The sequence below is a fragment of the Choloepus didactylus genome, chromosome 3, assembly GCF_015220235.1.
Source record: "Choloepus didactylus isolate mChoDid1 chromosome 3, mChoDid1.pri, whole genome shotgun sequence".
Taxonomy (NCBI): domain Eukaryota; kingdom Metazoa; phylum Chordata; class Mammalia; order Pilosa; family Megalonychidae; genus Choloepus; species Choloepus didactylus.
The window spans coordinates 177442788-177462047 of NC_051309.1; the positions used below are offsets into that span (position 1 = coordinate 177442788).

A 19260-nucleotide genomic window follows, 5' to 3' on the forward strand; every position below is an offset into this window, starting at 1 on the left:
TAAAAGCTGAATTTTATCCTTTTAAACCTGACTATAAAATGAAGTGATACTACTCATTTCAAGGAAATTAGATAGTCATAAAGTTCTTGATTCAGTTATTAAATGCATGCTTGGATATAAAAGATAAAATCATTAAGATTATTTACATACCTAATTGTTCTATAATACTTGAAACCATCCCAAGAGGCTTTAATTCAATATCTTCTGGCAGAATAATAACGATTTCTTCAACAGAAGGTAGTTCCTATAATATAAAATGCATTAATTTTATTCTAGCTTCAACATAACTTTAAAAAAAAAACAGTATTTCTTCCATTTAAAGTGCTACACAAATCTCTGATTACACAATATTGAGTGCTTATAGCATCTCTTTAATTTTATCTTTTTTAAGTGGTGACATGGTCTTCTGAAGGCATTTCCCTCACCTCCAACATCTCTCTCCACATAATTGACACACTAAGTCTAGAGTATACACTATATCCAGCTGTATTAAATACATAGATATAAGGTGCTATTCTAAATTTTTCCTATCACACATGTACAAAAGAAAAGAAAAATAGCTACTGTCAAGAAATCCAGGGTATAGAAAAGCAACAACCTATATAATAGCTCCCAGGACATTGCATTTGGTAAGAAATAATTCTGGTAATTATAGTTCCTCCAAAGAAGGAGAATTTCCTCTCTTGGCTGCTGTTAATTTGGTTAATTAATTAATTTGACTGTGATTAAAAAGTTGAACAAACAGAAGAAGCAACAAACTCTTCTGCAGCTGTGTGAAGAAGAGGTGAGTGTCTCTCTGGTCTCTTTAGGAAAAAAGGAAATGACACCTGTCAGCCAAATACAGAGCTCCTGGAAACAGAATGTAGACGTCAGCCTATAAAAGCTGTGAAAGTATGCCTGTTATCTGCTCTCTCGGTTAAAAACTAAATTTCTTTACACCTAAAGATTTCTTCACCAACTCTTTTATTGACCCAGTTGCAAACTATATCTCAGTTGCTATAGAAACCTGATATAGAAGCAAAGATGAAGTTAAAGAGAAATCTAAGAATAAACAGACCTTAGCCTTTAGATTAAATAAACAGAGCTTTTTGTTCTGGACCCTTGCCAAAAGATCACTAATTAATTCTCTGAAAAAAGTTTTTCCTTAAGAAGGCTTGAAAATGCAAGTTCCTATCAATAGTAGGTTAGGAGTTAGGTTTGGAAGGAGGATGACTTTTAGAGAAATGATGGAAAAGATGGGAAAACCTAAATAATTCAAAGTATACTGCAGAATGTACCTTGTGCAATCATTTTCTCCTAAGTGTGACTCAAGCAAGATTATTTGGAGAGAAGTAGACATCTAAAGGTACCCCTTCCTTCTGGGAGATGCTATTCACTGATCAAGGATTCCTTACAAAGAGCCACACCTAGGGTCTCAACGAACTCAATGCTGAAGAAAATCACTGACTGGCCTCTGTATTGTTAGTCTGCCTGGTGATAGAGGAATTGTTTTTGTTTTATCTGTCAGAATTTTTCTGAGTGCCTTAGGGAGAGGACAATCACTTGCTATTCATATATTAAATATATATTAACAATGGAATACTATGCGGCAATAAGAAGGAACGAAGTCATGAAACATGACAACATGGATGAAACTTGAAGACAGAATGATGAGTGAAATAAGCCAGACACAAAAAGAGAGAGACTGTATGTTACCACTAATGTGAACTCTGTGAAAAATGTAAAACAAATGTTTTATAATGTAGAATACAGGGGACCTAGGGATAGACAGCAACTAGTGAAACAGGAACGATAATCTAGTAAGAACAGATAAGCTATTGAGGATAATCTTAATGTTATGGGAATGCTCAGGAATGATTATGGTAAATTTTCTTGGCTATAGTAGGAACTTGTTGGAAGCAATGTAGTTATTTTAGGTTATTTGTTTTTCTTACTCCTTTGTTTTGTTTGATTTTTTTTTTAATTTTTTGATAACGTAGAAAAAAAATAAAAAGAAAAAGCACTAAGCTGGGGAAAGCCTTTTCCTAGTAAGGTCATGGTTTGAAAGTGTCCCATATATTTCAGAATAGAAAAAGTTCAGTTGTTATAAAAGACTGGTGAAGAACACGTGACATGGATTAACCTTGTTTAAGAACTTCTTAGCTACTGGGACTATGTGTGCCCTGTTCAATATGAGACTAAAGAACCATAATGTTGGTGATTTGTGGAAAGGAAAGCCTTAATGATATTTTAGAAATCAATTGTGACACAGGTCTCACATCGAATCTGGCTCTACAGCCTCTATACCTCTTACAACTGGTGAACACTGTGAATGTACAAGTATATTTATGACATCTGTCCCGCTGCCCAGCTAAATAACAGTAAGACCAAGATCAAAAACTTTTATTACTACTTTAGGATTGTGGTAAGGCTACTGGTTAAGACCCAATAAAACAAGGACTACGTAGACAGAAGAAAGGGCAGGGAAGTCTTCAAAAAATAAAATGCTGTTAGATCTTTTGTGAAAACTTCTGAAACTGGGTGGGACAACAGGCCACATGTCCTTAACTGGGCACAAAATCAATGTTATGCTCAAATTAAGTGCTATTTGACCAGAAAATGGATGGCCCCTGGTTTTTAATTTTTTACTAGGGGGAATAAAGGCCCATGTAATATAATCTTTATGCTTTGATATAAATCCAAACGCTTGATACTTTTTTTTAAAGTTAAGTATAAAAGTAATACTTGTTCCTGTTTTTAAAAGGGAGGAGAAATTCAAAGAGCACAAAAGGATACAAATTGAAAAACAAAAATCCTTCCACCCTATTCCTCTCAATTTCTCAATTTCCACTCCACATATATCACTATTAAGTCATTATCTTTCAAATATATTTAGCATGAAGATATAAACTTTACATTTCTAATTTTAAAACGTTTTACTTAGATATTCATACTGTACTGTAAGCTACTCTTTTTACCTACCATATTCTGCACATCTTTCCACACCATTACATGAATCTTCTGTGCATCTTTCCACACCATTACATGAATCTTCTGTGCATCTTTCCACACCATTACATGAATCTACCTAATTTAACTTTACTTAAATACTCTTATGACGTTCCACTATATAGGTGTACTATAACTTATTTCACCAATCACCTGATAAAACATCTAGGCCATTTTGCATGCCCTGTCCCTTTTTTTTTTTTTTTTTTTTTTTGCCATTATACACAACGATGCAATGAGCATTTTGTGTGACTACTGGGATAAATTTTTTTTTAAGTGGAACTGTTGGATCAAAAGAAATATTTTAAATTTGACATATACTGCTAAACAGCATTTCTTTTCTAAAAGGTTACATCAATTCACACTTCCATCAACTACATAAGAGATTTTCCTATACCCTTGCCATCACCAAGAAGTAAACTTTAGTCCTTGCCAGAGTAAGTATAAAATAGTCTGTGGCTTTAATGTGAATTTCTTCACTAATGAAGACTGAATACCCTTGCATCATCTTTCCTGGCCATTTGTATGTGTCTGTGAACTATGTATACTTTGCACATATTTCTTTTGAAGGATTTGTCTTTTTATTAATTTTTAAGAGAATTCTGGATTTTTAAGGACATTTTCCCTCCATCAAATATTTGGTAAATATCCACTCCCTTATTCCCCAGTATGTTGTTTACTGCATTTAAATTGTTCAACAAATTCTGGCATTTTAATTTTTATGTAGTCAAATGTGTCATCACTCTTCTCTTTTTTGACTTCAGAGAACTGTCATATTTCAAAAGGACTTCCCCATACTGAGTTCATTTTAAAAATTCACTGATGTTTTCTTCACTTCTCTAGTTTCATTTTTAGTATCTGCATGTTTGGTCCATTTGCAATTTATTCTTGTATAAGAGTGAGGCAGAAATTGGCTTTATTTTCATGCAAATGAGTACCCAGTAATGCACACATTGTAGAATAATCCATTTTCCCCCCACTGATTTCAAAAACAAACTTTAGCATATACTAAGTGTACTTGGTTTTATTACTGAAACCTCCATTCTGTTCCACTAATATTTCAGTGTCTACTAAACTATCAACTGTGGCTTTTATAATATGCTCTAATATTTGGAGGAGAGGGCTAGTTCATCAATATTTTTCCCTTGGAATTTTTCTAGCTATATTTATTTTTCAAGATAAACTTTAAAACTATTTTGTCATTTTAGTGTTGTTAGTATTGAGATCATGTTTAATTATAATTTTCATTTTATAGGTCCTACATATTCCTTAGTCCAAGCTATTTTATAGATTCTGCTACTGTTATAATTCCTAGTTATTTTATATCTTTGATTTTTTATCACTATTATATGTGGGTTCTTGAAAGGTATTATTTAAGCACAAAAGAAGCAACTACATTTTTCTAAGTTAATTTTGTTTCCAACCATCATGCTGAAATTTATCTCTAGCAATTTTCTTGGCTGTTCTCTATATAACCATATTTTTAAAAAATAAATCTTCCTTTTCAGTATTTGCATTATTGTATTTTTCACTTTTCAAATGACATTGGTTGGTATTTCCAGAATATTAAGTGTCAAGCAATTGTGATTGGTAGTGGCCATGATTTCTGACTCTACTGAGAATGTTTCAAATGTTAAGCATAAATGCTACATTTTGATTCATATTTCCTTTTAATAAGGTTTAGCAAGTATCTATCTATTCCTATTTTACAAAGTTCTTTTTTAATCAGAAACTGTTGAACTTTTATACTGAATCCCTTGTCATCATCTTTTAAAATAATAACATAATTTTCTGTAAGTTGAGCAGTTCAGTCTAGAGGGTATGGCAAAGTTCTGATGTTCTGTTATAGAGTACTTTGAGACACCCAACACAAGACAGGGAGCATATACAAAACCAGGATATTTGTAGCAAGGCAGGGGCTCACAACTTGTGACCATAGACAGAGTCTGGCAGGTCCCCTTAATTCATGTTTCTACCTGGTTTCCCACCTATGTATTAGCAGAATGAAATACTGGTGCCTACAACTGGGAAGGATCTCTGATTTCTTGTGGAATCATACGTAGGGGAAAAATACATGAATATTTGTGATCATCACCATACTTCTAATTCCAGTTCAGTGATCCCAGTATCTTGTAACATAAAAACATACACATAGTTTACTTAGCATTCTTAAAAAAAGCCAATAAAGGCTGTGCCAGTTTGAATGTATTGTGTCCTCCAAACACCATTATCTTTGATGTAGTCTTGTGGGGCAGATGTTTTGGTGCTGATTAGATTTGCTTGGAATGTGCCCCACCCAGCTGTGGGTGATGACTCTGATGAGATATTCCCATGGAGGCATGGCCCCACCCATTCAGGGTGGGCCTTGATCAGTGGAGCCATATAAATGAGCTGACTCAAAGAGAGGGAACTCAGTGCAGCTGTGAGTGACGTTTTGAAGAAGAGCAAGCTTGTTAGAGAGGAACATCCTGGGAGAAAGCCATTTTGAAACCAGAACTTTGGAGGAGACGCCAGCCATGTGCCTTCCCAGCTAACAGAGGTTTTCTGGATGCCATTGGCCATCCTCCAGTGAAGGTACCCGATTACTGATGTGTTACCTTGGACACTTTATGGCCTTAAGACTCTAACTGTGTAGCCAAATAAACCCCCTTTTTATAAAAGCCAATCCATCTCTGGTGTTTTGCATTCCGCAGCATTAGCAAACTAGAACAAAGGCATTAAGTTGCCTCTGGATAGTAGTACTTATAGAAGTGATGTACATGAAATCGCTATCCCAAATACTCTGCAGAATACTAAAGATAAATAAAAAATTAAATATTCACAAAACATGTAAGATCAGTAAATGAAACCACTCTTGTACAATTCCAGGTTGAGAGTCTATTATGGAGTTCGCCTTTGAAAGTCCAGTAATATCAATCAATATATTTGAATTGAAAATGACAGACATTTTGAGGACTAGATCAAGAGAGAACACATCTATTTATTCCTTTTAAATTAAATTAGCATGCTAGGAGAGGGGAGGTGGACAAATGGGGAAGAAATAGCCCAAACTCCATCAGATCTATGTTAAGAACTCCCCCCCAAGGTATATGTTTTTCCTGAAGATTTCTGGCAGGTTCAAAGATGCAGAACTTGATTAAGGTTCAAAGGATACAGATCTTGGGAAGGTTCAAAGGGGAAGTTCCTTGGATGGCTTGGATGCTAGATAGAGCAATGTAAGATCTTCCCTCATTTAGATTCTCAGTTCAAAGGTCACCTTCCAGCCCCTAACTACTAAATCTAAAGTACTGCACACTACTACCAACCCTAATCACTCTTTACCAAATTTATCTTGCTGCATATTTTTTCCTAAATTCATTACTGTCTTAATATCTTATTTATTTATTTGCTTAACATCCATTTCCCTACCTAGAATATAAATCCAATAACTAGAACCTGGTCAGCCTTGTTCACTGCTATGGCACCCAACATAATGCCTCAAACATAGTAAGTGCTTAGTATGCATTCACTAAATGAATTGATCTACCTCATTAGAGATGACAGGCCAAGATAAAAAAATCTCAGAAGAGGTCACAGTCTTTTTCAATCAGAGTAGAAATTACATAATGAAACTTAATTCCTAGAATTCACTAGAGAATCCTTAAGAAAGGAAAAGGACCTCAACCCAACCTTGTCAAAAATGAAGTAAAAAAAGGTTTTGAAAGAAATTTAACTGCTAGGACTGATACTTTGCAGCAGCAAACATTATTACAATTATTAGATTAACACCTTGCTTTCTAATAACACAGCACCTGCCCCTGGTAAAAGAACAAACAAATCTTCTCACTCTCATAATCTTCTGAGGAAATAAAAATCAATCACTTTGCTTTTCCATATGTGGGGAGAGAATATGTAGGTGAGGTAGAGAATCACACAGACATACTCCAATAAAGAAAAAAATGGCCAGAAAAACTTGTACTGGAAGACACTACCATTTTGACAGTGCATATATAAAGAATCAGAAGTAAAAGACATATGATAAACTAAAAAACTGAAGGCAGAGGTGATAAGGTAGGCCTGGGATAAGACCACTTTCATCACACAATAAGCAAAAACCAAGAGTACAAATAAAAGACAAAAAGACTATTTACTACAGTTTAGAAAAACTGAAGTATAAGCCTGTATTATCCTATCATCTTCATGGAAAAAGTGATGAATAGGTGGGAAGGAACACTTTTATTCTGTGTTAGCTATTACTAGAAAATAACTACATTGGGCTATTTAAATTTAAATTAATTAAAATTTAATAAAATTGAAATTCAATTGTGAGCTGCATTAACCACATCTCAAGTGTTCAATAGCAACAGTAAAGACAGCACATATATAAAATATTCCCACCTGTTCTAGTTTGCTAATGCTGCCAGAATGCAAAACACCAGAGATGGATAGGCTTTTATAAAAGGGGGTTTATTTGGTTACACAGTTTCAGTCTTAAGGCCATAAAGTGTCCAAGGTAACACATCAGCAATTGGGTACCTTCAATGGAGGATGGCCAATGGCGTCCAGAAAACCTTTGTTAGCTGGGAAGGCACGTGGCTGGTGTCTGCTCCAAAGTTCTGGTTTCAAAATGGCTTTCTCCCAGGATGTTCCTCTCTAGGCTGCAGTTCCTCAAAAATGTCACTCTTAGTTGCACTTGGGATATTTGTCCTCTCTCAACTTCTCCGGAGCAAGAGTCAGCTTTCAATGGCCGTCTTCAAAATGTCATCTGCAGCTCCTGTGCTTTCTTCAAAATGTCCCTCTTGGCTGTAGCTCCTCTTCAAAAGTTCACTCACAGCTGCACTGAGTTCCTTCTGTTATGTCAGCTCATTTATATGGCTCCAATGATCAACTTAGACCCACCCTGAATGGGTGGAGCAACAACTCCATGGAAATTATCCAATCAGAGTCATCACTCACAGCTGGGTGGGGTGCATTCCAAAGAAACACTCAAAGAATTACAATCTAATCAACACTGATATGGTCCGCCCATACAAGATTACATCAAAGATAATGGCGTTTGGGGGACACAACATATTCAAACTGGCATACCACCATTGCAGAATGAGCTACTGAACAGTACTGCTTCATATACTTACACATCCAAACAGCCCTCAATTACAAAACACATAACTATGTAATCATATCATCAATTTATTTCTGGCCATTAACACAGGTATAATTTTAAGACTACATTATAACAACTTGTTACTAGGAAGTTCTAACACTAACTGGTATACTCAGGAAATGAAAACTTGTGATGTCTCTACTTTCATCATTGTTATTTCTCAAAATTAAAATTTTAGAAACTAAAAATCTGTTTTGGATGTACATTAAGTGAAACCAGAGATAAAAATCTATGCCATAATTTAAATGAAATTACTTTCATAAACGTTTATTCATTCAAAATAAAAGACCAGGAAAAACAGTTTTTTGGGACATATTCATTCAACACTTCTATATGTAATAACAAAGGTAAAAAAAGAAGAAAACTATTTCATTCACATCAATATCAAAAAAAAAAAGATGCAAGGAAATAATCCCTAAAGGCACACCACAACCTTTTGCAAACGAAATGCTGAAATTCAACATATTAAAGACATTTTTATTCATTTACTTCCTACACACTTGACAGTCCCAAATCAAAGGCTTTCAGAGTTAACATGGTCCAAGCAAACAAAATTTAAGAAAGCTTACATCCTTCCCCATGACAAAATGTGCTACATTATTATTCAGAAACCAAACAGAAAGTTCAGATAATCAGACTCCAATTTTGCTATACACTTTTCTACAAATACCAAAAATACAGCAACACTGTAATCTACATTCTACTAGTTTTGAATCTGTCTCTCTCCACCTAGATGATCAGTCAAGTCACTTTCTGAGCATCAGTTTTCTTATTAAAAGTAACGAGGTGGGAAAAGTCAGCAAAAGATCTGAATATTAACATAAATGACTAATAAGACAGTTAAAAAAATTAAATTGCATGTAACCAAAAAGAAAGCGTATTAATATAGAAATTATATATCATATACTTAAATAAAATAATTACTATGGTTTTGTGATAAAAGATATTCATAATTATGGCATTCAAGAAATGTAAAATCCTAACCATACTTAGGAAATTGACAAGAGCAATTATTGTCTGTGTTGTTTGATTCTCTAACATCTGTGTCTACAAGGTTACACAATTAAGCACAATACTCGAATGATAGCACATAACATTAAACACCCACCCTATTTAAAATTAAACTGTAGACATGTCATTGGAGAAATAGCTGTCTTGTACTTCCAACACAAAGACAAAAGGAGCCAATGTGTCAAAGATGAACCTTTGAGAAGATGACGTTCAAACCTTACAAGGGGCCTTCGCTTCCCTAGTGCTTTTGAAGGCTTAGCATTGAGCAAGGAAAGAAAAGTTTCTGATGATCTTCTAAGGCAAAAGTATCTAAAGAACCTTCATTTGGATTCTCACAGAAATAGGGCAGTGGAGACAATAAGGACAAAACCTCAATGACGAAAATAACTCTAAGCCTATCTTTTACGTAAACTGAGAAGTCCATATTTCATGAAACCTAAGTTCACTGATAATGCATTACTAAGACAAAAGCACTATGTCACAGCTTATTAGCCCCAATCTCAGAAATGTTAAAAGACAAAAAGTGTACATTTTAGAGCTGACGATATTAACTGTTTGGATAATAAATGAATGCATAAACAAATATTTCCTGAGTCCCCTACTGTGTAACTGACAAGGGGTAAAGAATCGAACATTCCAATAGGAAACTAATCCTTCTTCTTTTTCTTTTTTTTTTTTTTTTTTTTTGATGCTAGTTCAGGGAGAGTGAGAAAAGTGAGGAGGGCAGAATGAAATTATCTGACCACTTTTCTTCTATTACCCAAGAACAGAGGACATACACGTGGCTGCCAATTAATTACCTGATACTATTAGGTGAGCCTTCACTTTTCAGATATGGTTTTCAGTAGGATCCAATCCCTGAAGTACTGAGAGCCATGATTGGAAACTTTTTTTTCCTATAGCTGGTAAAACATATTGTAAAAGAGAATGGATTAGGTCTACACACTATGTGTCAACTATGACCACAACTAGCATTCAGTCAGATTCATCAACTTCTCAGGGAGAGTACTTTTACAACTTTCCATGGAACTCAGCTATTTCTTTAACTATCACCAATAAGTGTTAACTGCTCTCATTAATTACCCTATTATTACATATAGTAGTAAACTTAGGTTCAGACTAGCTCATTAAATATTTTGTCTGAAAACTGATAGTTGACACTTCTTTGAAGTCTCTTTATTATATTTTCTTTTTTTAATGAAAACAATGCTCTCATCCTGTTTTCTCTAGTCTCAGGTACAAAGTTCATAAGAATACCTTAAAAACTGTTTCATAATTATAAAACTAAAACAAAGTATAATCTATCTCAATAAGGACAAAACCTCAATGATGAAAATAACTCTAAGCCTATCTTTTATGTAAACTGAGAAGTCCATATTTCATGAAACCTAAGTTCACTGATAACACATCACTAAGACAAAAGCACTACCAAATAATGGTAAAACGTCACAGCTTATTAGCCCCAATCTCAGAAATGTTAAAAGACAAAAAGTGTACATTTTAGAGCTGACAATATTAACTGTTTGGATAATAAATGAATGCATAAACAAATATTTCCTGAGCCCCCTACTGTGTAACTGACAAGGGGAATACAAATGTCATATCAGGTGACAGACCTGGTATTTTCTTTGAGAAACTTCACATTCTCTTCACCTTGTTACCTTTCCATACACATACTATCTACCTTTCAAGACTCAGTTCAAGCCATACTTCCTTAACCACTATAGTACAAGTTATCTCCCTTCCACTCAGTACTGTGGCTTCTTCCATTCATCTAGCATTCAGTCATGAACTCTGGTGTTATGTGGCTTTCAGTATGAGTTGTATGCTCATTCTCTAGATTTCTTTTTAATAAAAATTCACCTGTATCTCCTAAAGCAATCGGCAAAACTCACTTATTAAAATCTAATGGGGAATGGGGGAATCTAATAAATGGAATGCTTCTGCGTAATAATCATCATTTATATGTATGTACCGGTTTGTATGTATTATGCCCCCCAGAAAACATCATGTTCTTTGAAGCAATCTTGTGGGGGTAGACGTATTAGTGTTGACTAAGTTGGAACCTTTGGATTAGGTTGTTTCCATGGAGATGTGACCCACCCAACTATAGATAATAGCTCTGAGTAGATAATTTCCAAAGAGGTGTGGCCCCACCCATTGAGACTGGGCCTTGATTAGTTCACTGGAGCCCTATAAAAGCTCAGACAGAAAAAAAGCTCACTGCTAGAGCAACTGAGTGACATTTTGGAGAGCAGCTGCAGCTAAGAGAGGACAAAACACCCCAAGAGCAACATTTTGGAGAATGCTATTTTGAAACATAACCTGGGAGCAAGTGAACACCAGCCACGTGCTTCCGAGCCAACAGAGGTTTCCCAGACACCATCAGTGTTCTTCAGTGAAGGTACCCTGTTAATGCCTTACCTTGGACAGTTTATGGCCTTAAGACTGTAACTTTGTAACCAAATAAACCCCCTTTATAAAAGCCAATCCATTTCTGGTATTTTGCATAACGGCAGCATTAGGAAACCGGAACAATGTTTATACTTAGGACATATAAGACACTCCACTGAACAAAACAGATTTCTCTGAAGGTCAAGGGATCATTCATGTTGATGTTAACTATGTACAATGAAGCATGAAAGTTTACCTCTAGAGTAGAACAGTATGAATTAGGTGAAAATATCACTCTCCTTTCCAAGTATTTTTCTTTATTAGAGAAGATATAGGTTTACAGAAAAATGCAGAAAATAGAGTTCCCATATACTGTCCCCCCCCCCTTTTTCCCCTATTATTAACTCTTTCCATTAGTGTGGTACCTTTGTTACAACTGATGACTCAATATTATTATAATCATACTATTAACTCTAGTTCATGGTTTATATTAGGATTCACTGATGTGTTGTACAGTCCCCAATTATTTTTAATTCTTTCTTCTATTTTACTTTTCTCTCCATTTTTATCTGTTTGCTCATTCACCCTCTAAATAAAGGAATGAATCTAAACTTTTTCATTCTAATAACACAAGAGTCCCCTTTCATAAAGTAGCACATGAAATCTTCTAGTTTTACTTCTGCAACTTTCAGTGTGCCAAGCTTGCATACATGTGAATCTAAAAGTGAAGAATGGACTTAGCAGATACCTGGAATGAAAAAAGAAGATTCCTATTTCACTTGACCAATTTTTTTTTTTTTAATGTCTAGAACAATCATCCTCCAGATTTCTGGGATGGCTTCTTCTTGTACTTCCTTCATATCTATGCTCAGATGTCCCCTTCTCAGACTGCTGTCATTCTCCAACCACCAACACATCCTATGCCCCTTATGCTGCTTTATTTTTCTCCATACATCTTATCTGATGTATATTTACTCATTTACCTGTTAACTGTCCCCTCTACTATATGTAAGTTTCAAGAGTCCAAGTACTTTGCTTTATTCAATGATACATCCCCAGTGCCTGGAACAGTAGGCACTCTATATCAATAAATATTTCACTTACCTATGTGTATTCTAATTTACAAAATGAAATACCACTTCTAATTATCGTACACTCAAGATAATGCAGGTTTCAGCATTAATTATTTTTGAAGAACATTAAGTAAGCATTAATGAAAAGCTTTCTCCTTTCAAGTACAGGTCATTTCTTAAAGAGCAGACATTCTGAGAAAAATGTTAATATATGCCACCAGTATTCTAGGCCAGAATGTAGTAATCCCAAATACTGTGTACCTGGAGTCATAAAAAAGCATTCAACAAGGCCTGCATTAAGGGTAAACTTCATAAACCAAGTTAGGCCTTGAAAACAACATATTCAATCAACAATTATCAAGTATAGACCAAGGCACTAAACAGATTTCATAGGTGATAGGAGATCAAATAGGTATAAAATACCCTATGGCAACTCCTGACCACCTGAGGTGGCTCAGATATTTCTACGCTCATGTTAGGATGTTTTAGGATCCTAACAGTACACCTGATTAGACAATGCACCTTGCTTCTGGAAATGTATATAACCCTCTCCTTCCTGTGGTAGAGAGCTCATGCCATGTGGTTCACATAGGGCTAACACCACCTACCCAACCCTCACTTTTCCAAATACACACATTCATGCTCCCTTTCTTCATACTGGCTGTGAAGTGCTCCCACCCTCTTATTCTAGCCCATGTACTCTTTCTCTCAAATACTTACTTTCTTACATGTGCTCTAACACTCTTACCCCATTCTCTCACAAATGGGAGTTCTATGCAACTCATACTCAAGCAATAGAATACCCGTTTCCCTAGCCGCAATGATTTGTTCAGGGCCAACTACCAAGTCCGAGGTAAGCCAGGAAGTCTTACCCATGCCTTCCATATAGGGGGTATCAGTGACCTGCCCTGTTGAGAACCACTTACTAAGGAACAGAGAAAGAGGCAGAGTTCTGAAGACTGAGTACTTGTAGCCACAACGCCCTTGCTATTCAGAGCCAAGCCATGCTCTTCTTTTAAAATTTAGAGTTGAAGCCCTCAAGGAGTCCTATTCTTTCAAAGCCCTAAGTCAGCGATTTCGGGCAGACCAGGGAACTTGTTCCTCTACCTATCTCTAGCAGTCAAGGCGTCTAAAAAGCTAGGAACTTCTAATAAGTTTCCTTCCTAATCTTCTAAATGTAAAAGAAAGTGACAGGCTAATCAAGAATCCAAAATCGAAAAATAAAGGCTATAATTGCCTCTTGCACCCTCCCTGAAAAACCCCTTGAAACTGGCCCAAAGAACAGACTAGTCCACTGTTGCAAGTTTTAAAAACTAACATACTTTCACATTGAAAACGGAATTCCTGATATGAGCCAAACGCACACAAACATACACAATTATATTTACTTTTCTCTGCTTTATATATTGTCTTCTTCCCTCAACTAGACATTATGAGAGCAGGAAGTGTATCATTCTTATTTATGGTGTCTGGCATATGGCAGGTGTGCTATAATAAAAGAGAATTTAAGATGTTTTTTCACGCATTTGCACTACAATCACATATTACTGCTGTCTCTGAACCCATCATCTGTAATGTACTCTTTTGGGCACTTTGGGAGCTACGAAGGTCAGCTATGAACTGAGTCCTCAAAGAATACGGCTCCTAGCATCTCTGGGATCATAGGCCCTTTTTGACTTTCTGATGAAAACTATGGGCACTCTATCCAGAAAAATATGTAAACAAATAAGTTAAAATTCTGCATAAAATTCAAGGGATTTTCAAGGTAAGAACTCCTGACCTAGTAAGATAATTAAGGCAATAATACACAAGCATATGCAAAAGTACTTGGGTTTTTTATTTTTTGGTTTCTGTACCTACAAGAACACTTAAGTAGAAAGGTGATAAAGATACAGGAAGAGAGTCCAAACAAGTCTCATGATATTTTCAGAAAGTAGTTATTACTTTGGAGCTTTTGTGTTAAAAAAAACAATGCGAGATACCAAAATACCTGTAGCATGAAAACAAGAATCACTGATGGAGCTGCATAAAAACCTAAGAGTCTTTAATACATGAAGCATAAGTAAGACAGGAATTTCTTATTGTAAGTAGAGAAGTGAAAAGGAGAAATAATTCATATTAATAGAACCCCCCCCAAAAAAAAACATGAAAAAAGTGCCTGTTGCCTCTAGGATTTAAAATTTTTTTCACATCTTGAATTAAACTACTTCATTACTTTAAATGTTACACAGTAATTGAAATTAGTGAATATATTTTAATAAATGTTAGTAATAACTAGAAGTATATGGGAGGAGAATAAGCATATGGCAATATATTCTGAGATTTTGAGAATTTCCTCTTGGGTTATAAGACTGCAACCATACTACCATCATCCTCCCAGGGACAGTTTATAGCTTCGGAAAAAAAAACCTCACAAGTGTTAACTCTGTGAATCAAACCTACCAATTGCCAAAAATGTCATTTAACAGTAAACAACTTTTTTCTAATATTAATATATAAGCTCTCCAAAGCCTTCAAGTGAATAGGAATCCTAAAAAGTACAACAAATCTAATTTCACTTTCTGCTTCTCTAAAAGCAGTCAATTAAAAGAGTGATTTCAAATGCTACTGAGCACAATTTTCTGTCTTTTGGACAGAAAGGCCAAGTTGTAAATAAACATAAGAAATATCTTTTAGGAAAGATAAAAAATGGAAAGTAGCAAGCTAAAGTTGATGTACCAACGAGTAAAATTAGGAAAAGTTAGATATTATCCAGATCAATACTGTCTTTTACCTAAGAAAGCCAAGACATGACAAAAGTATGCCTGAAAAGAAGAGGAGGAAAACAATCTTGAAATTTATGGAGCAGATATGGGCCAAATGAGATCACTATTAGTACTAAAATCTATTTGAAAACAAGCAAATTAAATCTACTAACAAATGTAAATACTTACATTAAGAAGTAGCTCATCTTTTGTTTTAAGAGGAAAATTCTTATTGTCCTTCTCAACCTGTAAATCATCTTCTCCATCTGACAGCACTGGAGGAAGCGATATATGAGAAGAAGAGGTAGATGAGGTGCAAGATGATGAGGAAGAGGAGCTTGAACTATCTGAATCTGTTTCACTATAGGAAAGAAACAAATGAAAACTTAGTTAAGTATTATTACATTAGTATTAAAATAAGATTATTCACTAGGAAATATTTACTTCATTATTCATTACATGTTTACTGTTACTGGTATAATTCAAAAGCTAGCATTTCAAAGCGGAAAACGATATTTCAAAAGTAGCTATGAATCCACCAATAACATTTTCACAATCCCTGCTATAACAGACTCTCATTAGAATAGCCTCACAATCACACATCTGACTTTAATGAAGCCTGTGAGAAATCACTGACAGAAAGGAACTCTAGGCAAGGCGCCTCTCTCAGTCACAACTGACCAGATCATTTAATTGCAGCTAAGTCTTCAGACGACTTGAACTCCTCAATTTTCAATCACGTTGACCACTCTATTCTCTGCAAACTCCTTTGGCCCTTGACTTACATGGCAATTCTTATTACCAACCCTTGCAACCCTACTCTCAGGCTAAAGTTTGCTGGTTCCCCATTCTAGTCCGTTTTATGTGCTGTTTCTCAGGGTTCCATCTTCAAGTAACTGTGTCTATGTATACCTTTCCATGGATAGCCTCATCCTCTCCAATGATTTTGACCATCATTCATGTGAAGATAACTCCTAAATCTTCAGCCTTGACATCTTTAAGCTATGCCCCTAATCTCTAGCTGCATTATGGCCAAACTTGGTCTCAATGACCTACACATACCTCACATTTTTAACAAGTTAAAAAGGAAAACAGTGAACACTTCTTACGGAACCTGTTTCTCTCCTGAGCTTCTATTTTACTTCATTGCTTATTCTTCAAACCAGTGACTATTGCTGGAAACTCTGTAATCATTTTTAGCTATTATCACAGTCAATGATAAAGGCCTACCTGCTGATTGGTGAACATCACTCCAATTCCACTTCTCTATTCCATTTCCACTGCCACTATGACACTACTTCAGGCCCTTATTTCTCACCTGCTTTTCTGTAACAATTGTATAACTGATGTTAATACAAGGCCTTCCATCCTAATAAGTTTACTCTCTTGCTTTTCAAACCTTCTATTACTGGACACTAGATAATAGGGAATTATTATTAACTGCTGTTTGTGATAACAGTGTTGCAGTTATGTAAAAGAATATCCTCTTAGAGAATGCATGCTGAAATATTTAGGGACAAAGTGCCATAAAATTTGAAAATTACTTTAAAACAGTTCAATAGAATATATACATGTGAAATTAATAATGCCAAAATATTAATAACTTAAATCCTGGTGGTGGCTACATGGGTATTCATTGTACTATTCTTTCCACTTTTTCTAAAGACTCTATACTGTGTACACGATAAAGGCCATGTTCCTTACCATGACATCTCAGAGACCTCTGGTTCCTGATTACCTTCACAATCTCATCTCATACCACTTCTCACACAAAAACCTACATCTAATATATAAGCTTATGCAACTTCCCAAACACCCCTAAACTATTACTATACCATGCCATTGTTTATGCTCTTTCTTTTGCCAGGAATGTCCTCTGCAGAGAAACACCATTCCTCTTTATAGGCCCAACTCAAATATGACCTCCTCTGAGCCTCCCCCTACCTACCAGAAGTAAAATTATTTACTTCCATTTTTAGCTCTCAGAGCACTTTTTTCAAATTGCCTAGTAGTCTGTCTCATACTATAGCATAATTAGTCAAAAATTTGTCTTCCAGCTGGATTATTTAAGTACCTGAAACCAAAGACCATGTGTATGTATCAAAACATTGCCTAGTTAATACAGGCACTGAATTGGCCACCCTTTTTCACTTTTTCAAATATTTGGTACTCTCCACATCTCCCACAAAGGGCCCAAAGGAGTGTCTTGATTGACATTAAGTTTCTCCTCACTATTATGATGCTACATTACACCATAAGCTTCCTTCAAACTTTTTCCCAAATCATCTACCACTTAGTTCACTCAGTGATATGGATCCGAAATTCCACAACATGACTGCAGTGTTAGTACTGCCTAAAAATTCGGTCTAATTCATACCTTCTCCCTTTCCTCAAACCTTTCACATCGTCTTCTCCACTCCCACTCTCAGTTGATGACATCTCTAAAAAGAGAAAACTTATCTTCTCACCACCAAAACGAACCATCTGGCATTAGATCATACTATTTTTATCTTTTCTCCTATTACAAGGAAAGATTTTTCCCTCCTTTTAAAGCAAAAGCCCCTGAACTCAGGATCTCATCCCATTAGCTGAACATCCTAATTTCAAGAGCTTTTGTTCTCCCCAGGGATCCTGCGAGTCAGCATCATCAGGCGCCAGCTTTGAAACAAAATAATCCTCTTCCTAATGCTCAATTCAACTGGCTCAAAAGCAAGAGCATACAATAAACACACACACTAAACCTAATAAAAAGAAATTCATACTAGACAGAAAACTCAAAATTAACAACTCCAATGATACAAGCCAAACTCAGTAAGTTAATAGGTAATCTAATATCCTCAGATTTTCTATATTCTAACTAAAAATATTACAGTCCATACACAGGATCTTTCAGACTACCAAATTTAGGGGGTAGTGAGCGTGATTACAAAAGACGGCTAGGAATGGGCAGTCCCAGCTACACTCAACACGTGTGCCATAGCGGTGCCAGCTACACTCAACACGTGTGCCGTAGCATCAGCCATTACACTCTCGGCCCCCAGGCCAAGGCTTTCCTCGGAAGCTCATCACACAAGCCCATTTCCTGCAGCTCCAAAGCCGGAAGGCACCCGACCTGTCTGAATCCGAGTCCGAGTCCGAAGTCGCCAAAGAATCGGGGATCGGTGCCGGATTCGCCGCGCCCGGGGACGTTACGCAGTTCCCGCCGGACAGTCGCTCATGCCGCGGCTGTTGCGCCGGGTTCCCGTCGGAGGCGGGATTCAACGGGAGCTGAAGTGGGTGCTCTTCGGCCGGCTGGGCCTCCGCGGTGGGTCCGCCGTCCAGAGACCCCTCACTCGGCTGCAGTGGCGGCGGTGGCTCTGGAGCAGGAGCAGAGTCCGGAGACTGCGCCGCCGGACCTTCCTCAACCCCCATGCCGGTGCCATGGAATTTCAGAGTCTCCAGCTGAGCAGCTGCGTCCTCCACTACCTCCATTGAGCCGCGCCCGAGTTCGAACAGAGTTCACGTTCTAGGCTCACTAACAAGCTGGTGGCTCGCTCAGGAAACAATAAAACAATTTCGGCAGCGCTCGCAGCAGGGCCTGGGCCCAACTTTTTCACGTTTCTCAGGTAACAACACGCGGAACCGTCCGGAGTCACGCCCCCGCCATTTACTCAGCGGCACTTCCGGGAGAGCGTGTGACGTAACGTGACGCGCGGCGTGGCGGCACTCGCCAGGGGCGGGGCAGGCTTTCACAACCTTTGGAAATTAGATGTGGGATGGCTTTAAAGCTGCCGCGTTTACTGCGTCTTTGGACCTCCAAAAGATAGTCCAGAATGCTAGTCTTTCTCATGTTGCTGGATCCGGCCCAGTGCTACTCAAAGCGAAGCCATAAAGGAGTGATTATGGGGTAGAGGAGATGCCTGAGAGT

General features: G+C 36.7%; 1 protein-coding gene across 1 annotated transcript in view; it reads right to left on the reverse strand.

The window, feature by feature from the left end:
* The window catches only part of NAF1 (nuclear assembly factor 1 ribonucleoprotein), a 40332-nt gene extending 21318 nt beyond the window's left edge, over nucleotides 1-19014 (reverse strand). The window contains exons 1-3 of the mRNA XM_037830940.1: nucleotides 18466-19014; nucleotides 15543-15714; nucleotides 151-244 (exon numbers count right to left, since the gene is read on the reverse strand). Coding sequence (XP_037686868.1) covers nucleotides 151-244; nucleotides 15543-15714; nucleotides 18466-18824 — 625 coding nt within the window. The 5' untranslated portion in view covers nucleotides 18825-19014. The remainder of the gene's footprint in view (nucleotides 1-150; nucleotides 245-15542; nucleotides 15715-18465) is intronic.
* Between the last annotated feature and the right edge of the window lie 246 nt (nucleotides 19015-19260).